The 24,706-nt window shown below is 40.9% G+C and overlaps 1 protein-coding gene across 3 annotated transcripts in view; it reads right to left on the bottom strand.

Moving 5' to 3' along the window:
* Nucleotides 1-23,473, bottom strand: part of SLAIN1 (SLAIN motif family member 1) — a 50,659-nt gene extending 27,186 nt beyond the window's left edge. The window contains exons 1-2 of one of the 3 annotated variants that reach the window (XM_048295664.1): nt 22,686-23,473; nt 19,475-19,614 (exon numbers count right to left, since the gene is read on the bottom strand). In XM_048295664.1, coding sequence (XP_048151621.1) covers nt 19,475-19,614; nt 22,686-23,137 — 592 coding nt within the window. In that variant the 5' untranslated portion in view covers nt 23,138-23,473. The remainder of the gene's footprint in view (nt 1-19,474; nt 19,615-22,685) is intronic. The other 2 variants (XM_048295665.1, XM_048295666.1) reach the window with 2 other exon arrangements.
* Between the last annotated feature and the right edge of the window lie 1,233 nt (nt 23,474-24,706).

The following is a 24,706-nucleotide window of genomic DNA, read 5'->3' as shown; positions in this document are numbered from 1 at the left end:
TACAAGATTGTAAAATATGGGCTTAAGACAACAATGTTTTCAGTTCTAGTAACTCTGAGTAAAGAGCATTGAGTTGTACCTGTAAATCTGGAAGTTAGTTTGGGGCATGTCCATTTTCCCATCTTGTTGAATATTACACAGCAAACTTCTTGACTTTTCAAGCAGCACTCTCCTAGTTCCAGTCTCCCATAGCCATCAGCTTTGGTCATCCCATCAGCTTATTCCAGTTAAATTTCCTAACCACAGCTGTAGCTCAGTCAGCCATCCTACTAGCGGCAGAAAGTTTTGCCATCAGGCACAGTCACACCTCATATGCTTAATGCACGTTTGCAGTCACAGTGAAACTGTCACTGCCCAAAACTATTTCTCTGCCCTGTCACACAGAGCTCAAAAAATGCTTGAGGCTTGTTTGTCATTTCTGTCTGTTGATTTCTCCATCACAAGAGGCACAGCACTCCCTCATCCCCAACTGCAATGAGAACAGAAACTTCCCAAGTATAGACTGCACAAGGTGAGTTCTTTCAAGAGTCAGAAGAATTGAGAGGTGGGAGGAAGGTGTTTTAAGATTTGGTTTTATTTCTCGTTACTGTACTCTGATTTGATTGGTAATAAAATAAATTTTTCCCCAGGTCGAGTCTGGTTTGCCCATGATGCTAACTGGTGACTGATCTCTCCCTGCCCTCATCTTGACCCACAATCCTTTCATTGTATTCTCTCTCCCCTGTGCAGTTGAGGAGGAGAATGATACCATAGTCTTCATGGGCATCTGGTGTCTAGCCAGGGGCAATGCACGTCATGGAAAAACACCAATGAATTAGGAGGAGCTGAGAAAATTAATAAAGACTGTCTATTTGCCTCTAAGCCTAGGAAAACAGAAAAGCAACTTTAAGAGTATGTGAGAACTTCAGTTTTAAAAATACGAGAAAACTGGGAGTACCTGAAAAGTTTGTTTCCCAATTCATTCACAAGAAGCACATCTCCTTCTGAAAAATTATATTTAAAAGATCTAATATTAGCATAGAATGAGAAAGCAGTTCAGTTGGTATGTATCAGTATAGAACTGCTTGATACGTAGAGCTACAACATATACCTCAAGGGCTGCCCCAGCAAAACCAGCACAGACCTCTTTTAAAGGTGCAATCAGAAAGCCTGTCTAAATAGCAGCAGTTTCTGTAACTTTTAGCTAGCACAGCAAGTAATGCAATCGGCAGTGGTGTCTGGCATGCTGCTATTGGTGACAAAAATTTAAATTTAAGATTCAGGACTAATCCTTTGCATGACATAGTCCAGTTGTGCCAGTGATTACCTATCGGTGTGAGCAGGGAAGTTTCAAAGGTAAATGTGTAACTACTGTACTTTGATGTATTCCAGTGAAAGGCTGACCTGAAAATTGGTTTTGAACACATTGAATGTTGAAAAAACAACCACAGCACTGTCCAGCTGCAGCATGCTGAAGAGCATGGAAACTCCAACCACCATTCTTTGACCCAATTTTGTCACAAAAATGATTTTATGATATCAAAGAATTCAAAAGACCAGAAAGGACATGGAATTGAGAGGTATAAGCTACTTCCTACAAATCTCAAAAAAGGATACTACATTTTAACTACGTGCTTTGGAGGGTTGGGTTGTGGGTCTTTTTTGTTTTGTTCGGTTTTTTTAACTTGGCTCTTTTTTTAAGGCAAACCCTTTACTGTACACCTATGTAAAACAGACAAGCACAGGGGCCTTGTGAAAAATGCAACAGCATCCATTTTCCTCCCACATGCACAACTCTCTCTGCACGCACACGTCCAAAAGCAAATTTTCTGATTAGAGCTAACAGCCAAACTTGGCTTCCCAGCTTCCCTCTTTTGAGAACCCAGCCAAATACTGTAATACTAAGCCTTAGGCACGACCTAGGGCCCAAATCTCTGTTCCCTCCCCAGCTCCCCATTTCTATATAAAAAAAGTCAATCTGATGTATTTTCATTCTATTTGGTGGATTGACCAGAATCCATGAGCATACATGAGCAGCTCACATTGCAGCTTGTTTCAAGTAAGACAGACCTTTCTGAACAGAATACTCATTGTCATGTATTATTAGAGCAACCTGGATATATAGCCCCAGATTCCCCTACCAAACTATTAGTATTTCATTCATTAAGAAGAGTGTTTACCCCACTTCAAATAAGGCATTAAGAGCCTTCAAAACCACAGGATTCTTACCAAAGGGCATTGTGAATGCAAAAATTAACATGGGAAGACTACACAAACTCACAAAAGAAGAATCCACCAAAGGTTAATAAATCACATATCATTCAGAGTTCACATCTGGTTCTATCAGTCACTGAACTGGATATACAGCTGGGATGGTGTCAGGGCAGGCACATAAGCTACTTCCCCATATTCTCTCTCTTCCAGTATCTGTTTATGGTGCTTTAGGATGCTGCATCCTATGTCCCAGACGCAATGAAGATGCTCACACATACAGACATTGATGGCTGGCCTAGTCACCTCAGGACACTATTTATTTCTAAGAGGAAGGAGAGGGCATTATTCATCTCACCTCTGCTTGCAAAGGACATGAGCTGTGCCCCTTTGTCTGCTCTGCACACAATGGCAGCCCTGTGTGTCTGGCTTCAATACAGAGCTCTGCATATATTCAAACAGAACTCACTCTGACTGCATTCATTACAGAGAACAATAAACAGAGCTTAAAAACAGAGTTCAAAGACTGCATTCAGTTTTCACTTTTTCTAAGCAACTGAAAAAGACAACTCTTGCAGCAGTAGAGCACCGCAATGCTTACATACATCCTACTGAAACAGCTTGTAGATACTCATTGAACAACTTTCTCAGCAGCAGTTCCAGTTGAAAGGGTACCTTTATGATAATTAATTTTTTTAAACAAGGAAGAGTTTCTCAATCCCCTTTACCAGGAAGATGAAGCTCAGTTGTATCATCACATTTAAGGGAGAGATGAGAAGTGGAGAAGAGCAGCAGGAAGGTGGGACTGCTGAAGTAGCATTGCCACCAAAAGAAACACACATCAGAGAACAGCCTCCAAGATGCGTGTAAGGGCAGGTGAGATGAACTCAAATGTCTGACATCAGTCACTTCCTCACACAGTGCAGAGTAAAACAACAGCATTTTCATTGTATTTTAACAATTAGCAACAAATAAGGGAGAAAAATGGTAACTACCTCACAATGTCACTCACTGGGTAAAGATCTACCACCATGACGTGCAGACAATGCACCCAAGGCCACTGAAACATCTTCCTCCAACTCTTCCTGTGCCAGCTGGACAGACCTCCTGCCTCCACTGGTTCTGGCTGTAAATTTGCAGGTCTCTGGTTAGGTTTACCCAGCAGGTACTGACTGAAATGGGCAGGAAAGTTATCATCTAATAATCTCAGCTAGCAGATGTGAAGGGGCAGCAATTCCTGTAGGCACAAAAGAAGAGCTCTGACGAAGCTCTGAAGAAGCTAATGCATCAGCCAGGTGAAGGAAGGACTGTGGCAAGAAACTAATATCTCTTCCACAATCAGCATACCTTCGCAAGCAGCCGGCTGCACCCAGTCTGGTGAGGATAACTAATCTGTTGAAATAAGCTTGCCAAAAGCTCCACACCACACTAACTTAGGAGTTGTGGCTTTACTCTAATGTGGAAAGGGTGTCTTCACAAAGACATTCTATTGCAGTCTATAGCACTAAGATTTAAGTAGAGCTGTGTCAGAAGTCATGACATATATACAATTTTAACATTGCTGGAGCATTGTGATCATCATGAATCACATTTTACTCACTGCCTGTTAATCCAAAAGGGAATCATTTTCACCTGCACAATTTGTGAGAGTTTGTATTTTCCTGAATAAAACACAGGTCTATCATTGATTACACACACACACGTTACCATAACATCAACATAAGCAAAATCCAAACTCTCATACTCATTGCATAAACACCGTGAAACTCATCCTAACCTGGTTTTCCCTCTTGAATTTGTTACCTTTGGTAAATGCTTTGTTTGTATTTCAGTGACAGTGTGATAGAGCAAAATCCCACAGAGTATTCTGGGAAGAGTATTTTGCAATCAGAACTTGTTTAATTGTTCCGTTTGCCACAACAGTCCACAAATCATAAAAACAGGTACATTTTAAACAGAAAAAGGTCTTTTCCTTTAAATGCTGGCTCTTGGGTCTGTAGCATCTCTCAGGTCTGAGAGACAGTGTGTCTGGGTCTCAGGACATCTCTTCACTGCCTACTTGCTTGCAGAGCACTAGCAACCTTTGCCATATAGTTCATACCTTTTAAATGCAGTGGAGATTTGCTTTGCAGACCAGTATGACATACCCTTTCTAAGTCTGAAACAGTCAAGGGAATGCCTGCAGATGGAGTATGTGGCTGCAGGCATCAACTCTGCAGCTGCCATAATTCAAAACTTGCAGCATCTTCAGCAGAGATACTTGCCCAGGATGCAGCTCACACAGTAAAACACTGGTTACCAGGAGTTTGATAGCCACCATTCTAGATTTATTACCACCACAGTTCTGTGGGTCATGGCCATTACCCAGAAGTATGAGGACATAGGTAGATCTGTTTTCTCTGGCTCAAAACTGTCGTACTGTCATCATCTCACAGAGAGGTGCCTTTAACTGTAACTGGATCAATGACACATCCTCATGGAGAAGGAAAGCGGCACAATCTTGGCAACCTCACCAGAAATCAGGTTGTTTTGTAAGGTTGTCACTGATTTTCAGGTCTGGTGTACAGAGACAAAGAAAGTTTAAAATCTAAAGTCAGGCCCTGATCAAGACATTAAAAAAAGACAGAAATTCCTTCCACTTTGAGATGGAGACTAGCTAAATAGTTATTTTGCAAGACTTCAAACCACTTAACAGAAAGGAACAGGAGAGCTCCAGCTCTACAACCCTTCCTGGGCACATCCCCTGGGGCATGCTGAGCCCACTAACTCACAACTCTTGATAGCCAAGATTCTGGATCAATGACAAGAGAAACCTAGTATCATACACACAATGAATAATGTATGTTGGAGTGGGAGGGTTTGCTCTAATCTAGGCTAACGATCATAAACCTGTGCACTTAAATAAGCCCCTCATCATCCTAAAACATATCTAGTGGTAAAGTTGACTGTGAGAAATCTGACCTGCTGCTTCTTTGGACACGTTTATGTATTATTCAGAAGCAGGCTTTCAAGCTACCAATCCACCTGGTACATATACTGGTTATGCGACTTTTGTAAGAGGTCCTCCTCTTCCCCAGCCAGACAGCTCTGGCCCTTGGGGCTATCTTTATATGAGGAGTTTGCCTCACCACACCAAGAGGAAGGAGAAGCAGTTTAATGTCCCCTATTCAGAGGGCTTGGCTTCATCCACCCATGTACTTGCCATGTTGGCTGTAGTGACAATTTTTTCAGTTGCAGTAAAAGCTGCTAAATTACTTTTTTGCTAGTTCTCTGTCAGATTACTCATTGAACTAGTACTTACGACAATGCTGCTTCTCTCGGGCATCTGCCTTGCAGCTAAAAGATACTTATTTCCCCTAACCAGTCTATTCCACACACCCACTCAATTCTTTGGATTCCTTAATACAAAAACCGAGTAAGCCTGTTGAAGGGGTATTTTGCCAATAAGTAGAATAACATCTGTAAACGACACACCACTGAGCAAAGCTGTTCTTTAAAAAACACTCTACAAGCATTGCCGTGAACTACACGGGCTGTATTAATACAAGGAGAACTTCCCAGAACAAATTTATGCATGTACCAGGGACTTTAGCCAAAGCAGGTCATGGATTTACATCTTTTCACATTCTTGAAGAACAAAACTATGCCACATTCACATCTTCAGCAGAGACCTGACCTTCCCTTGTACAAACAGCAGGAATACCACATGTAGCTCTGTTACATGAGTCAGAAGAACCCTGTGGTGTCTAGGCAAGTTTTGCAAAGTCCTCCTCGAGCAATATCTCTAAATATAGTGCATCAAACTCCAGAGACTGAAATAGTTTGTACTGATCACTGCCAGCCAAATCTAGAGCATAAAATTACTGTATTTTCAGTCAGGTGGCATACCAAATCTCAGATTATCATATTTTTGACCTCAAATACAAAGCAGAAGACTCATCTCAAAGTTGTTTGACACTCATCCCCAAAATCATACAATTAGTAGGCAAAATACCTTAAGGAACATAAAGGCAATGCACAAACCCCAGGTAAATTAAAGACTTCCAGTGACTGCAGTAGGCTTTGGATCAACATGGTCTTTTTTCTTACTATATTTCTACTATTGTAAGTTTTCTACTACTTCTATCTAGTATGTTAGACATAATTACAAAAGATTTTTAAAACGGAGTTTATTTAGTTACCTTCCTTTGTGCCATAAAACTGGAGACACTGGATTCTTGTCTCAGGTTAGTTCTGAAGTTGTAGAAAGCCTGTTTTCCAGAGAATTCATTCCATTATACCACAGGGTAAGTAAAAGCTGGAAATTCATTTTCCTCAATGATTAAAAATTCTTATGAGAGTTTCTTATGAGAGTTACAGTATGGAAGCCAACCTGAATTTCAGCCACAGAGGAGGAGAGAGAAGAATAGTATTTGGCAAAACACAGCATATTCTCCATCTTTAAGAAACTGTGATCTGTATTTGGCTCAACTAGTGTACAATATTCAAATGTGACCTCCAGTCCTAACCAATGATGCTGCTCTCTGTCACTGGAGGAAGACAGATCTCAGGCTCTGTAGATGTTGTTATTTTTCAACTAATCAAGGATTTCAAGCCTGAAGTTTAAGATGGCTTAAATAAAGTAGTATGACCCTTGTCTTGGCAGCACTTACAGCATGTTTAACAATGTTTAACAGAGACAGATATGAGAGACAGATATGGTAATTAGAAACCTGAAAGTCGAAATATGACATGAATGAATGTCATGATATTCATTCAAGTTGGATCCCAGTGACAGCTATACCAATGTATATTATCCATGCAGTACTGCGCTGTGTGGATGTATTGGAGCTGTTTGGCATGCTCTGCAGGGTGTAGACAGGCTGTGTGCATTGACAGGATCAACTCTTAGGGTCTACTTATGTTTTGGTAACACAACAAGAAGGTGTGAGGTCTCCTGTGTGCCTGCATATGCTCCATACCCTTCAAAGCTACGAAGAACATGAGAAGCTTCTCTCTCATCAGCAAGCTACCTTCTACATAGCAAAAAAATTATGAGCTGTACAGTATTTTCTTAAATTCAGCCTGAGAAGGAGACCTGTTTTCAAAGCCAGTTAACCTAATCAGGCTTTTTTTAGTGCAGAAATACATCTCCCCACTCTCTTACAGTTGTACATTAGACATCCCCACTTCAATCAGCCAAGAGCAGATTTAAAACCCCACTGATAGCAATGCATCCACTCTTTTAGAAATGTTTTCAGTCCTTAGAAAATAACAGCTGCTTTGTAATTCTGATTCTTTGTATTGGTAGGTGCTGAGTCATTGCTGAGTCAATCACAGCAATCCCAGAGAACTCTACTGGACAGAATTCCCTTCTGCAGCTTTGATCTCAGGAGTTGAATAAATGATAGAAGAAGACAATAGTAACAGTACCATTGCAGAAAAACAAATTAACATCAAATCACAACTATGTAACAATAAGGACAAACATTCAATCACAGTATAAACAATTTTATTTTTAAAAAATGTTGAATATATTTCAAGAAGAGCTCAACTGCCATTGACAAAATGAACGAAGATGAAGGGTGCCTTTGCCCTTTCACTCTCTAAGTCCATGCTTAGGGGGTTCCTCTAGGATGAGGAGCAAGGCTTCCCTGTGTGATTTAAAGAACAGGGATTAGTTAACGCTCCTCACAGATCAGAGCTCAGCTACTACACAAGGTAATCTCATGCTGAAAATCTGCTATTCATTTAGTCTATACATGGCACTAGAGGTAAACTAAAAAAAATGCTATTATGTACGGGTTAGTGGACTCTTCAGAGAGGGTAACTCCAGTTAATAATAGTTCTCCTAAGTGGACATGTGCTATACTCCTAATCAGAAATATTAGCAACAATTTGAATCAAAGGTGTATTTCTGCTCTGAACAAATTGCTGGAGGGAAAATACAGTTAAAAATATATAATTACATTTCCTAAATTTAAATTTTCTGGTAGCATACATAATTCTTTTTTTCTTTGTTGCATTATCATCAGCAAACAGAGAAGCATAAAGGGGGAGGGATTCATTCTGTTTACAACAGACTCACAGAAGGACAACTTCCCATTCTTCTCCTAACGGTGTAGGGTCTTTATTATATACCAAGTAGAATTCAAATATGTGTCTGTTAGGATATAACTCTCTTGATCATTCATGATACCACAGAAGAGATAAAATTAGTTCAACATTTACCCTAAATTGCACTTTTCCTAACATTACTGCTTAGTCCCAAAACTCCCCTGCGTCCCAGAAACATCCATAAAAACATTGTAGCTCCCCCTACAATTGTATCTACTTGCCATCTGTATTCACAGGTTAAATTTCTGGCAGGAGCCTTTTGCCTGAGAGCTCAATTTACAGTTTCTGACTCCAACACCATTCCAAGATGCCACAGTCCCTTTTCTTTGTTCAAGTATATCTGCTGCCTATATTGAGTCAGACTGAAAAAGCTAAATCTTTGGCTCAAATTGAGGTCAAATGCAGCACTTACTCTCCAGGAATCCTGTGGCTTTTGGATAAATATAGCAGGTGTCACAGTTATGTGATTATCATGAGAAACTGTTAACACTAATACCAAAAGCAGAGAAAAGGGACAAAACACTTAAAAAACAAAAGCTACTGTGAAACAGATTTTTCATACTTCTAAAACACCTAATAGGAAAAATTCATGAAAGTTTATGATTAAGGAAAGTTGTAATAGAGGTTTAATTCACTGCCAAATATAGTAACATATTCAGAATATATATTCTCATATAGAATTAAGGTTCAACATCAATCTTGAGTTTAATTAAGAAGCACTAACCAAAAAATTACAAATAGGAAAATGGGTAAAGTGACACATAGCTGTTTGATATATATATACCATTATCATTACTGCCATGGGGGTTAGGGCTTCTGCAACAGTTTTTAAGCTAAGCAGATCAGCCTCTTCAGATTCCCTTGAGAAAGACCAATGTCTCCTGACACTAACTCAGAGCACATTCCTACATTTAAGCTTCCCTGCGGTGATTTCAGGTATCAAGGGAGACTCCTTAAGTAAACTTTGCCTTGTGAGTACCTTCCAGATGTACCTACACTGCACCAAGAATTGTACAAGCATTCAACAAAAAGGCATTCTTTGCTCCTCACTAACAAACAACAGGGATAAGGCGGCAGAGGAGAAGAGTGTAGTACCACCCAAGAGCACGGTACAACAGGGAAAGCATGAGAATGGCACACAGACAGGAGTCAAAAGCACACTAACTGCAGAAGCACCATCTGCCCCGTCTTACTGTTCAGGATAAAAGGTACTCTGCAGCACTTTTTACGTGTTTCCGTCACCAGAACCTGTCATGTTCACAGTAAGCAGAAATGGGATTCCACAATATAGTTTGAAATGTTTCTTCAAGCTTCTCTATAAAGAAACATTTTATTTCTTCAAATAATTATACCAGATTTATCAGCACCCACATAAACCAGGAACAAGTAAAATATTTTTTGGACTATGTCCAACACAACAAGCACATCTGTGCTTACTTACAAATAGAGATTTGGTTTTTTATTTATAAATAAAGATCTATTTGTGACCATAGTGAAGTTATTTCACACCCAGTGTTTCAAAAGACAGTAAGAAACAACCATGAAGCAGTCTGAACACTGTCTATACAACTGCAATACATGAAGCAGAGATGACAAAAAAGAAAACTGATGATACCATGAAGGAACGGGCTGCAGCCAAGATTCTGTCACTCCACTTTGCCCTATTTCATCCTGGCCTGCAAACCATTCTGTATCCCCCTTTCTTATGGGCTAGGAAGAAGGAACAAAGAACACGGAGAAGGTTTGCTAGCATTCCACTGAGCTGCTTGAAGGACATGGTGGACTTTTAGGAAGAAAGGACATTAGGATGTTAGGATGCTGAGTCAAGTCCTCTGCAGCGGAAGGCAACAACACAACAGATGACTCAGTTGCTATCACCCACACCACAGGCCACAAAACCCTGCCCTGCACCTGCAACAGACTTCAAACATGTTATGAAGAAAAAATTGCCAAAAACAAAAGCCACAAATACATCAAGTGCCAACTAACTTTAAAATAAAACAAAATAATAATTAAAAAAAATATGGTATCAGTCAGATGCAAATTCTACAGACTTACTACTCAACTCTACTCTTTTATTAAAAAGTCCCTAGCCCTAAGAGCTTACTGTAACTTCTGGCACAAATCTCTACATGATTTTGAAGTGATTTTAAATAAAGTGGCAAGTAACTAATACTACTTAAAGTCAACTTGCACTAGCACACTTTTACCATGTGAGTGATCTTGCACTTACTTTCTTGTGTGCTGGTAACTTTTCTATGACATGACAGCATTAATATAAAGTGCATATTGAATTTTCTCACATGTAAAAAGCAATTCTAAACAGAAAAGACAAAACAATGCACCCATACACACAGAAGGGTCTACTTGCAGACAGCCTCATTTAAACACCTACAGTCTGGAGCAGAACCCATCCTTCAGCACAAAACAGCAAGGGCATGATTCAGCCATCTAAAACCAGCATGTAATGACATTTTAGGTGCTCCAGCTGGTCCAGTTAAGTGAGGCTATTGTGCACATCCTGTGTCATACCCATCTGCCCACCCAGATACCTCAAGGATGCAAAAGCATGTCCAATTATGCCTACCACCCTAAGACCAATGAATCACAGTCAAAGTGACTGAACCCTAAACTATTTATTTTTTAGCCATGAGACTAAGATTAGGTGGAACAAATCTGGACCATTACATGTTCTGTGAATTCTCATAAATACCTGAGACCCAACAACAAGGTCCTTACAGTCAGACACAAGAGAAACAGCTCCATGTCTGGAGATGGAAATTGAGACACAAAATGTATTTCCAAGGAAGAATCAATCATACAGATGTTCCTCTGTGATACAGCTGCAACACTAAGCAATATCCCATGTATCTAACTTAAGACTAGCAAACACAACAATAGAATTTACACCATTTCACCAGTGATTGGAATATGGCACAAAATTTTTGTGCCTTTCATAGAAGGATACAGATAGCTACTAGTATGTGAAAACACAAAAAAATCCCCAAGCATCCTGTGTCCTCATTTTGGAGAATGAGTTTAGCTTCTAAACAAATGATTATGAACAAGGTCTGAAGTGCCATGATTGAAGGGCCGGTGAGAAACCATCTCTGAATTAAAGGCACCAGGGCTATTCTTGCAAAATGCAGAGGGTATTCAAAACTTGTTAAAAATACAAATACTGCTTTTTATGTAATAATCTAAATCCTTCTGATGCTAAGTACTCCAAGGTTTTTTTTCCCAATTAGTGGAGAGAAATTAGTATCTCCAGACTCAGCTCGCACAACTATTTAAGAATGGTTGGGTGGACTGCCCTTGGCTTCTTCAGAATCAGTGGACAGATAGTTTCTCACAGATACCTAACTTAAATGACTAATGTTCAGTGAAATTGCATGTAACATTTAGTATCAAAAAGAGCTCTTACAAATCCTTATTGTACTTAACTCAGAAACAATCTGTCCTTCATCAACTGCAGACAAAACTAAGAAAAAGCAACTGATCTCTCCCATGCAGCAGAGGACACAACTCATCAACTTTTACAGAGGAATTTTTCTGACTGCGTGAGGGTATCTTCACCTCTAACTCCCTGAGTAACCATTTTAGAATTGTGCACTTCAAGTCCCCTCATCCTGAATTAATACAGGGCAGGCAGCAAAACCAACACTTGTACTTGGTACTACCTAATGGGAAAAGACAAGTGAATACAAAGAAGCTGACGTCTTCCCAAAGGTAGGAGAACTTGTTTGTTCCAAGTCAGACTGCAAGTGCAGTGACCCCCTCTGCATTAGAGGGGCACACAGGGTTGACTATGCTCAGCAAACAGCCACCATTTTCAAGCAAAAAGCTCTCCCAGAATGGTGTTGTCATACAGATTTCTCTGGTGTTATGAAAAGGGGTCAGTCTGAGCTCAGCCAGCCGTGTAGCCTTGGTTAACAGGTCCTTTACATTGTAGAAGTGGTAATGGTGGTCCAAATTCACCAGTGAACGTGATCCCGTACCTCTTTAGTCTTGGTTACACAACAGAATAGATTTAAAAATATATAACATAGGTAAAACAAAGAAATGCCTATGCTACCAGCTCAATGTTACTTTAAAAATTGTTACCTCATAACCTCTTATAGCCAAATACTCCAATCATAGTATAAAACATTCAAGAACTTCCTGCAGTGACTTAATTCCTTTAAAATTACCAAAAAGGTAGTCTTTAAATGCTACAAATCTTTTTTCAAAACAGGAACCACCTAGATTGTAAGTATTTTTTTCTGACAAAGATTTTTTTTTTTTTGTCCAACAGGCATACTTTTACTACTTTTTTCCCCTCAGACTTTGTAAGTGTGAAGCTTTCAATGAAGCATTCCATTACTGTGTTTGGTAAACCCACAGGCAGAAGACTTTTAGAAAGGCTTAGTGACTTCACCAAGGGTAAATACTCCCCAAGAAAACATTTTCTGTAATTAAAAATTTTACAAGAGTATCCCAATTTCAGAAGTAAAATTAAGAAAACAGTATTTTAAAGGAATGTCATGAAGGGAAAAAAAAATAGAACACACAGGAATTTTATTTTTAGAAACTCCTATGTCTCTATCATTTGTAATAACTCAGAATCTTCTGTCTTGCAACATTAAAAAAAAAAAATCAAGAAAATCTGTGAATGCCTGTGCCCCATAAGTATTCAGATTAGAGCTTACTGACTACATTTCATTATCGAGTAGAGTCAAAAGAATTTTATTACAAGAACTGTTGCATAAACCCTTAGGTAAAAGCAAATTATTGATGTAAACATCTTATTTCTATGAAATATGAACAGAGATGCTGAATATGGAACACTTAGGAAAGCAAGTGCAAATAATCAATTTTCTTCTAGCATATTAAAACCAAGGTCAGTTGCCAAGAAGGACTGCCTGACACATTTACAGCACTGTAGACTATATCCCAGAAGTAACCAATCAGAAGACACTTAAGGGTCACGGCATAAAAACACATAAAAACACACACATCACAGTGTGAACAAAAGCCTCCCAAAAGATGCAATATTATGAAGACAAGAACCAAAGTACTCCCTGAAAGTGAAAATACAGAAATAAATGTTTTAGTCAAGAACCAGTGCTACCTCTACATATCACACTTGTCTGCATTCTGAAATGTTATTCCCAGCTCTCTTCTGCAGATACCAAAAACAGACCGTGGAAGAAAGACAACATGAAAGACAAAAGCTGTAACAATAATGTGGGGACTAACAAACAGTGAGCAAGACACCTAAGACTATTAGAAGCAAAAATGAAATGACAGCATCCAGAACAGTCCAGTTTTGAAAAGATACTCCCTTCAATAGCAAAAATATCTCCAGAGGATAATAAGCTTTCAAATGCCCTCAAGTCAAATATTAAAACCTAGGTTTCTTTTTAATTTCTATATAGGAAAGAAGTTGCATACTTCAGAAACCAACCCAGTGATTAGTACTCTGCTGGGTAACACTAAATGTGCCTGTACTTTTAGCATAGAACAGTGTTGATGCTACTTCGACTGCTTTTAGACACACACTGCATTACTTTGAACTTATATTGTGAGTGTAAGTTATTTTAAATAAGAATCAGCCTACTGAAATCCTCAGGTGAAATTTAACAGTGTTTCTAGCTGTTTAACCACTCATGATGAGATGATAATGCTAGCTCAGTAGTCAGCATGGATTAAAAAAAACACACACTCTAAAATGGGATAGGTGTTTTCTCAACTGAGGCAAGACCTAACACCACCTCTCTACAGACATTTCAGAATTCAGCTTCCTCTTGCAAGTGTAACAATAACCAGAACTCTATTCTAAGCAAATAATTATGAGCTGCACAACAATCAATCCCCAAATATGAAATTAAATTCTTAAATAGTATGTATAATGTAATTTAATAAAAGGCAGAAATCATACTGAAAGAGCTGTAGTAGAAAGGCAACACGTATCTCTGAAGTTAATCAAAAGTGTCTGATCTTCTACGCATTTGTTGCCATAAGGGTTTTAAACCAAACACTTCTATCTTCAAGTGTATTTGCAGAGTAGCAATGTTACAGCGGCAGAGAGAAATACTGTGTTTGAAATGCAAGTAGAGTATCAAAACTGAGTTCTTCCAAATTGAAATACAAAAATCTCCAGCAGCTGTGCTAGAAAATCCAGTGGTATCAGCATTTGTAAAACCTCTAAGAAGTGCTTGGAATTATGCAGCTGCTATAACAAGTTACTTCAAATAAATGAAATCTACCAGGAAGTAACTGCTGTGCATGCATAGGTGCACTCCAAGCACTAAGCTTGTACTGCAGCAGAAGATGCCTAAACAGCCTGGCCTTCGAGACCATTCCTCAAAAGGTGCTAAGATGTGGATAAGAGCTATGGTTGCTTATCATTTTTTATTATCAGAAACATACACAAAAAGGAACCAAACTTCTCATGCCACTTTTTTAATTCCTTCTAGAGTTTTAGACATTTTATTTATGATGGAAGCAACAATTATCCGCAAGCTTCTGCACATTATTATTTCCTGCCTCAAAAGCAATTTACATAGAACTAACCTGCATTATATATGAGCAAGAAAGCTAAATGAAATTTTGTTAATCCAGTACTGAGTATCACAACATACATATCTGATCCATCAATGGACAGCAAATAAAATTAAACCTAATAAATCTACTTCAGAAAAAAAAAAATAGAAAAAGCCACCTTGCCCTTGGTTCAGCACTGGATCCAGCTCAAGTATACAAGATAAAAACTTTTGTTCACTTACAGCACTTTCTGCTTGTTTCTGGTGTTAACAGACTACAGCAAAGAAGTTCCCTATGACAGAGGTTTTTAACAGTTGACAGAGTGTATTCCGTATCTTAAAGACTCCAAACTACATTATTTCACTATGAACCCATAGAAATTGCAAGAGAGTTAGAATAAGGTGACAGAACACTGCCTCTTCTTGCATAAGCCACAAGTTACACATCCAGATAAAACCTCCTCCCTGGGGTCCTACCAGCTATAACCTACCAGATTTTTTTTTTAACAGAAAAAAAGAATACAGTGCTATTGTAATGGGATCCAGCACAGTAACACTAATGACAATCTTTGTTTTGTGGAATCATAAGCAATGGAGAGAAACTGCAATGGATCTGTATCACAACATAACTTATCATCCACAGATGATATAACACCATCCATCCTGAAGCACAATAATAATTTAAGAAACAAGAGTTTTACTCTTTAAACTACTGCAGCCAACTGCAAAACCTACAGACTTCAGTTGTCTACTGTTTCTAAACATCTGAAATGGTATTTCTGAGTAGAACTCATCTAAGCCAAACTCTGAATCTAGCCAACATTTCATATTCCGCAAGCAAGTGGAGATTCCTCTCTGGAAGGCAGAATTGGATGAGTTATGCTTTGAAGCCCTGCATAAAAGCTGAGCTCCTACAGACTGACTCCTTCCTAAGCCTCTTAAGTCCTCAGTTTATCCATCCGCCCGCTTCACAGCTTTTTGCAGAGGTGAAGTTATGCAGTGTATCTTCAGCCAGGGTGTCAATCACCACTGTCTCATCAGTTTCAGAAGGGTTATACCCATCTACATCAGCTAGGAAGCTTACATGTCACATCTCTCTGCTCACTGAACTTAATACATGTCCTAACATCTTCAACTACTGCCAAAAAACACAGAAGAGGCTCTACCACACCATTAAGACTGTTAGGTGGCCCTGTTCATTTAAATTAACCTAAAAAAATAAAATAGGCAGCAAGATTAAAATCCACACAGCAAGGAAACTGACCCTACAATAGTGAGAGAACTGCTGTTAAGCCTAACAAACCAGACATGTTTCAAACAAAAGATAATTGACAAAGAGCAAGAAGAAAGATGTGATCCAGGCCAGCCCACTGAGCTAAAACAACTGAAACAAACAACAAACAAATATTACCTCAAGACCGTAACTGTTCACAGAAAACAGGAACGATTCCAAGCAAAGATCTTACCGTAGGAGGTTACATTTAACTTTCATCCTCCTTAAAGCTAGCATGCTTAATCCACAGAAACAGGGTTTGTAATAAGCCTAGTTCATTATAAACATTATAAAAGCTTTACCTACTTAGTGGTAGACCAGAGGAATGTTGAGAAGCTTGCCCAAGTTCCCACAGCGGTTCACAGAAGAACCACCTGCTGGAGACCACCTCCGTGCTTATAATAAACCTTAAGGATTTATGCCAAGAAGAATTCTTAACATCCACCATGAAATACTCAAAACAGTCATTTTCACTAGAAAAGAAACAGGCTGGTGAGTGCAGCAAAGTGAGAAGAGAATACCCCCAATTCAAGTGATTTTCTGGCCTGAAAGACCAAGTACCCATTGGACTATTTTATTGCCTTGGACTGCTTTGGCAGTTAGCCTTGTTATGAGACACCCTAATGCTGGGATATTTCAAAAAACAAATGAAAACTTTTATGAAAATCAGGATTTAATGTAGTAAGAAAAATTCACACAAGCAGGAATAAATGAGGGCAGGATTCAAAATCTTAGTAAGAGAACAGGAATTTGTTACAACTCAAAAATAGACTGGCAAAACTTTTACTTGTTTTGGCTCACAGCTCTTCTCTGTGCATGAACTTATTCAGATATGCTGACTTAGCAGTCAAAAATCAATTTTTGCTGCTTTTTATTTCCATGAGCACTATGGTGTCTAAAGACCTAAGATAACTAAACTGGTTTAATTTTTGGCTAATGCACCATGCAGTAAGCGAATTCTACCAATAAGCCATTTCAGAAATCACACTCTGGTACACTATAAATGTTTTTTGACTATGCATTTAATAGTTCTCAAGTACTTCAGGGCTAACCATTGATTCAGGGCCAAGCAGGAAGAGGCACAACTAGATTTCAAAATATCTTGAAAATGCCCTTGCAAGGCATATGGCTAAAAGGGGAAAACACCATTTGACTTACAAGTACTAAGTTTGAAACTTTAGTACCAGAAAAGAAGAATGCCATTCTTACTAAGTCACTTATAAAATCTGGATGAATTATGTGTATATATTTATACATGTATATTACTGATTGAGTGCACTGCAAAACAAAACACAAGAAAGTCAGGTTACAGAAAGTTTGCTGTACTTCGAAAACCAAATTATTAGATTCTTACAAAAGTCTCACATCTGGTTGAAAAACTAAGGAATAAATAAATATTGTGAAATCAACTTCTAAAAATTTAAGAATAAGAAGGATGGCATTTGCTTATTATGTATTACTTGTAAAGGTACAGGTGCTAAAGGAAAATACTTAGACATACGAGTATTAATCAAGTCTACACTGAATTATTAATTAAAGCAATTTTACCAAAGAATTGCTGTAGTATAAACACAAGTCTATTCCCTCCCTGAACATACTGCTCTCATAATAGGTTTTATTTATGGCATATAATTTCTCAGAAACTTTCTACAGACCTCAGGAAATTCATGAGCCAATTGCCATGAGTAGAACATATGGATCAGACTAACTCATTGTCAACATAACTCAGTGACATATGTCACTTGCTGTGACTTCTGCAGAGAGAGAAACTCAACTGATAACCCTAGAGTGACTTAAATTTGAAACCTTTATTTCCTATTCAATTTAAATAAACCCTTGTAAGGGAAAAAAAACCAGGTCATACAGTCCTCTTGCTTTTCTCCACTGACATTACAGGCTTGACTCAATTGTCCATACTCAGATGTGCCTGCCCACCTGAGAGGCCTCTGGGGAGGCCAAGATATCATTAAAGGACAGTAGAAGCACAGACCTTTGGAAGGTCTGCATCTGTCCTGAATAGAAACCAGGGTAACAGGCCATCTCAAATAGCACTGAATACCTATGTGGGGCAATCTAAACAGAGCTTCTACACAAGATTGCTCTCCACTGTTGGATGAAGAACCCCACACAGATGTACCTTCAGGTGAGCACATGGGGTTGAGTGCCAAGCACCCATTACTGTCAGTGGACTCAAGAGAGCTACTAAATTCATTCTACAGTCAACACCTACACCTTGTCACCTGAGCAGCTCCCCTGACTCTACAGACAGAACTTCCATAGATGGTCAAGCACGATACTCAGCTCACCCTACAGACACCTGAACTCAGATACCCAATTAACAAGGCAAAGTCCACCCTAAAACTAGATGGCATGATTACAAATATAGGAACCACAGCTTGCCCCATGTAACTTGAGGCAAATAAGTTCAGCTAAGTATTTCTAGAGCAATAATCATTGTAGCATCTTTTAGAGTCAATGCAAAGAGGCAAATGCCTTCAGAGCCTGATTCATTTAAAAGCCTGATTTTGGATAAGACTTATCCACAGCTACCCATATCCTCCAAAGCATACAGGAACATAATCTCTCTTAATGACAGCTGTAGCTAACTTATACAGCCATATTTTCATGCTGTCATTAGCTTTATTCCTTCTTCTGTCATCTTCCTTTATTGTTCATTTTCTTCTTCTTTCCTTGTGAGTTATAAACATTAATATCCTCCCTTAATTGCTTTCCTCAACAACACTTAATACAATCTTAATTGGACCCCAGATGGTAAGAAAGTAAGAAGACTGCTGTCTGGTATTTACTTAAAACAAAAGTCAGTGCGCACAGAGATAATTCTTCAAGTTCCCAGCACTAAACAGCCATCAGACGGATTCCAGTACCTGAGATTACCCAGAGGCCAACAAAACAGCACTACAGTCAAGTTGCACCTCTTTTTGGTGTGTGCTGTACTTAGCAAAGTACTGACACTACATTAGATGTTGATAAATATGCCTTTAAAGATTTGTAGCCCATGATAAATTTGACTTTACAAAAAACAAAAAGCACCCTTCTTCAAACCTGAACAGATATGCCAACAGTAAAGTTAGCTCCAATATTTCCTTACCAGGAGGTCCTCTATTTTAAGCCATGGATGAAAACTGACAAGTTAGAACAAGCTGTGCAGAAGAAAAAAAAGCTAACAAAGGAGGCAAATACTTTAAAAACTGCATGAAAAAATTCAAACATTTGTTAGCATTTATGTAATGAAGGAAGACTTCCATACATATGAGGAAAATGCACGTCTGCCATGTGTAAAGCCTCCTAAATTGTGAAAACACCAAAGACGAATGGGACACCAGACCAAAAATGACAACCTCCTAACAAGAAATTAACAAAATAGTATTACCTTGCTCCAATCTAAAGCATAGGGAACGTTTTGCAGCTTCTACCTCTGGAGTTGGATGATCCAGAACACGCCTGCACCACTGCAGAGGACTCAGTGATTTCTCTGGAGGAGTGTGAGTCTTGGTAGGCAAGACGTACAACCTTAACCAAAATACACAGAAGTATCAGCAAGATACACAGCACTTGAAAGCCTGCTTTTGTAAGCTCACTTTCCTATTAGCTCACTAATAATTCATAACATGCAAAGCCCTGCAAGAGGATATCTAATTAAAAAAATACATTCTGAAGTAGAAGAGTTTACATTAGTTTTCTTCCTTCCCTCCTCAGAAAAGTAGGTGGCAAAATATTAACTCTACCGGTCTGGCATGTCCAAAGTTCAAGTAGATGTCACACTAAAATCTTCCATTGTCTGAATTTCAGCACTGCTCAAAGCTGAAATGTGTTAGGTGCTATACACACACCAAAGGTGCTCTTGCTTTTTCCTATACTTATCTTCACTGGAAATCTACATAATTTCAGTATCTGATTTTATCTTCACCCAGATGAACCAGATGTTGTTCGAGTCATATTCATAATGATTAAAAAACATTTGATGAGAAACAATGAAAATCCATTTTCAATACTCAACACCAGCAGAAAAGAAAAAAAATGCACATATGCAAGAAAATCTAATGTACGTGCATTATTCTCAGACAAGAGTTGGGAACTGATAAGTTGCACGTTAGGAAACCAGGTTTCAAAGCAGATTTCTTGGGAGAATTCTTGAGGCTGAGACCTGGGTTGCTGTTGTCACTGTGGCAGATTAGCAGGCACAGCAGATGCCAATTCACCTGGGAGAGTGCAAATCTTCCAGGAAGCAAACTATTCTTGTCTGCTGGAGGTGACTCACAGCTCCCTGCCCTGACCATCTCCGAGACAGGCGGCTAGGGACAGCCAGAGGCAGATTCTCAAGGCACCAGAAAAACACTCCACAGACTGCATAGGGATTTGGCCTGCACAAAGCAGGAGGGAAAGGCAAGACCAAAAACTGAACAAGATTTTGCCCCTCAGGGGGTCACTAACAGGTAGCAGCAGCCTTTCACCTTCATGGTTTTGCCTCAAGAGCTACCCAAGTCCCACCAGAGCAACCCCTCTCCAGTGTCTGCTCCACGGAGTTTTTTTGCTTTTGAAGTCAATCAGCACTGTCATTCAGTTCACACGGAATAAATATCCTCACTGTGATTGCTATCTATCTCTCTTGGCAATCCCAGCAGAGATCAACTATTGAATTGCTCTGAGAAGAGGACTCATTTCCCCAGACTTCCTGCGGTGCCAGACCACACATTTAAAAAGTGATACTGAGAAAACCAAAAAGCAAAGGAAAGAAAAGCTTTCAGGCTTCCTGTTAACCTGCAGAAGCGCTTCAAAAGCTAAACATATGACTGATGATCAGACCTTCCTGTAAAAAGCTGAACACTACGAAGTAGTTTGACTTGTCTACAGTTCCACAGGGTTAGTTGGTTTTGGGGTTTTTTGTAACTGCAGGTAACAAAACAAAACAACAACAAAACAACAAAAAAGTAAAACACAAAAAACCAAAGGTATTTAAGGCCTAAAATTACTAATCAACAACTAGGATATACACTGAAGGCTTTGCCTTTCCAGATAGCAGTTTGCTTTAAAGACTGAGATAACAAAAAAGCCCCAAGCAACTGGTATCACACGCCTGACCTTTCATGGACAATGACAGAGATTTATCCTTGAACTAAGAAACAACAGCTAAAACAACTCACTCTTAGTAGAATAAATTTGTTAAGAAATCCCTGTCATTAAATTCTGCCTGTGGACACATACATGTGTGACATAAAGGTAAATTCTGGCACCCAAATCTAGGATTGCTCCCAGGGAGAAAATCAAATTGGAAATTTTACTACAGCACATAATGCAACGATGGACGAGTGACTACCACCTTAAAACGTAAACAAGGAAAGCATTTTGTTTAACGGGGCAGTATCAAACAAATTTGATATTCCTTAATGCTAGGAAAGCTACGAGTTGGAAACAATGCAAAATTTGCTTAAGTCTGGACTGACAAGCCCAAACTAGTCCTGCACAGACCAACCACATACACAATGAAGCAACAAAATTTTCCACACAATTTGTACATGATTCTCCAAAGCCATTTTCAGAAACACAGTATTGTGTACCATGAAGCACAAATTTTTCTAACATTTAGACTGATTTTTGATCACCTTATCTTCTACCAAAATTAAGGATGTTTGAACACATCTCAGCTTCTTTATACTGCATTTTATTTTCATCCAGCATTAACTTTAGCTTGATTCAAAAACTAACCTCATAAAAAATAAAGCCACATGGAAGCTTAAGACAGGTACTCTACAGATACTATTTAAGTAAAGATGATCTATATATTGCTACTGACACTTCAAAACAATTGAGGATCAATGACGTTCCACATGGTTATACAGCCAAGATAGTATTCCAGCACTGTCCCTACAATGTTCGTCCACGTTGCTGAAACAGGTTTTGAGGCGCTAGCTCTAATATCTCTACCTTACAACCTCCTCTTCTGTTTGTTTTTACGGGACTGTAACCATTCGATCATGTCGATTTTATTTTTTGCTTTATTCATTCGCTATTAATTTCCCGTTTATTCCATTTACTAGCACCCTGCCGTGCCTTTTGGAGCTACGTGGGCGCCTAAGATACACAATTTAGATCAATGTCTAAAGACAAAAGCCCTCCCAAATCCCTGAAGATGGGAGACAATTTGGCAGAGATTTTAGCATGACGAGGCAGCGCTGCTCAGATCAAGGCTTTCCCGCAACGAAATTCCGCTATTTTTAATTCCTTATGTAAACACGAGGCTGAAACTAGGCTGAGATCTGAACGATTTTCCTCGGGGTGTAAAACCAGCACTGTTCCCCACGGACGGCGCGATGCCCCAGGCAAGCCGGGCGGTGAAGCCCCGATCTGAGCCGCGTCCCGCACACGGGGCCCTTCCCTCGGCAGGGCGGCACGGTTTGGAGCGGGAGTGGAGAAAGGAAAAAAAAAAAAAGGGAAAAAAGCAAGCAGATTTCAGTCTAAGCAGGGAGATCAAGTGGATTTGGGGGCTAATGCTAATCAGAGCCGGGAGATCGCTGCAGGAGACCCGGCCGGGGGGCGACCGACCCGCGGGGCGGGGGGACAGGGCAGGGCCGAGCCGCATGTACCATGTATCCTCGTCCTCTCCGCAGCCGTCCTCCAGCTCCAGCACCGCCACCTCGTCCAACACCGTGGCTGCCGCCCCCGGACCTCCGCCGCCTTCCTGCCCGCCGCCGCCCGTCGCCGGCGGCCCGGGCGACGGCTTGAAGTAGGCGAGGGGCTCCGGCGTGCACAGCAGGGTGGGCACCGGGCTGGGCATGCACGGCGGGCCCGCGATGGGGGGGCTGGCGGGGCGCAGCCCGCCCGAGGCCGGCGGTGGAGCCAGCAGCAGGTGCGGGCTGGGCGGGCTGGTGGCCACCGCGGCGGCGGCAGCACGGCTCCGGAGCTGCTCGTTCTGCTTCTCCAGCTTCCGCACCAGCTCCTGGAGCTTCTTCACCTCCAGCTCGGCGCTGACGGCAGAGCCAGCGCCGCTCCCTTTCACCTCCGCCATCATCGCCGGCTTCAGTAAGGCAGCCTCCATCCTGCCGGCCCGCTGCCGCCGACCGGCACCTGCTCCGCCGCGCCGCCGGAGGGCAGCGCCCGGCCCCCGGGGAAGGCGGGAGCGCCGGGGAGCGCCGCTCGCAGCGCCGGGGGCCCGGCCCTGCGCCGCCCGGCCCCGCTCCGCCGCCGCTCCTGCGCCTTCCGTTAACGGCGGCGAGGGCGGGATCCCCTCCCACTCCGGCAGCCCGAGCGCCGCGCACACGCGCTCAGCGGGAACAAAGAGCCGCCTGCTGCCCCCGCTATCCAGCCCCGGGGAAGGGCGGCGGGGGGCACCGCCGAGGGGGAGCCCCGGGTGTTTAAACAAAAGTGCCTTGCCCCCACTGCACCCCAGCGCGTCCCGCCCCGCCCCGCCCGCGGGCTGGATCCGGCCCAGGGCGCCGCGCCTCTCGTGAGCCGTGTAATTAGAGCCTGGTGGTGTGAGGGTTGTAATTATGCAGATTGAGACTGTGAAGGGAATGGGAATCACAAATAGAGCCTTTGTTGGGCTTGAAAGGAGCTAATTCAGCCAAAAGCCGCCGTTTGTAGGTTTGAAACATGCTGATGCCGGGACTTTGGGCGCAAAGCGAGGAAAGAGACGTGTTTGAAGTTGCGTTGGTGGTGAAGCAAAGACTGAACCGAGCATTGTAGAAAGCTACGTAACTATGTACTGGTTATGTGTAGGAGAACCCCTGAGGTGAAAGATGCCCTCGTATTGAAATGTCTTCCTTAACACAATCTAGTTACATAGGTGGGCTTGTAGCTTGCAGATCTTTGAGAGAGAGATGAATAATGTTCACTCACGGTAGTGTTCTTGCGTTGTCTTTCATCGCCCAGCACTGTAAGAAGCCATTGCTTGTGTCTCTTCTTGTCACCTAGGAGGTGAGCAGAGATTCAGTGTTGCTCAAGACAGCTCAGGCATCACACAACCCTCGTTGAGTTCATTTCCTCTAGCTGCGGCTATAGGGGAAAACCTTCTAAGCCACAGTCCTAAGCCTCCTACAGCTCTGATACGAAATCGGGAACAAATCTCCATGAAGTCAGGCCAGGTTTAGATAGATAGGCTAAGATGAGGTATCATAAAATATTTCTTCATCAAAAATGTCGTCAAGCATTAGAACAGGCTGCCCAGGGAAGTGGTTGAGTCACCATCCTGGAAGTATTTAAAAGATGTGTAGATGTGGCACTTGGGGATGGTTTAGCATGTGCTGGGTGGCAGTGCTGGGTTAACAGACAGTGATCTTAGATGTCTTTGTCATCCTAAATGATTCTGTGAGTCTGAGTTGCTCAGCTACCCACTAGTAATAGCTATTGGTTAGTTACTACCCAATTTTTGAGCATCACCTTTAGGCAGAGCAGTGGCACTACCAGCCACTGCTACCTTCACCGTGCTTTGTTGCTGTCTCAGGTTTCTGTGTTCAGGGCATAAGTCAACTTTGAAATCATCAGCCTGTCACCATTTCCTCTTTTGTTTATGATCTGGAAGCTTTCTTCTGCATGTGCACAGGACAACAGCACTGTTGTTTGTCAGTCTTTCAAGCACTTTTGCAGCATAAGTAGTAACAACCAGTCC

This window comes from Corvus hawaiiensis, chromosome 2, assembly GCF_020740725.1.
Source record: "Corvus hawaiiensis isolate bCorHaw1 chromosome 2, bCorHaw1.pri.cur, whole genome shotgun sequence".
In the NCBI taxonomy this organism is placed as follows: Eukaryota; Metazoa; Chordata; class Aves; order Passeriformes; family Corvidae; genus Corvus; species Corvus hawaiiensis.
The sequence above is the reverse complement of the archived record's forward strand: the minus strand, read 5'-3'. Positions and strand labels throughout refer to the sequence as shown.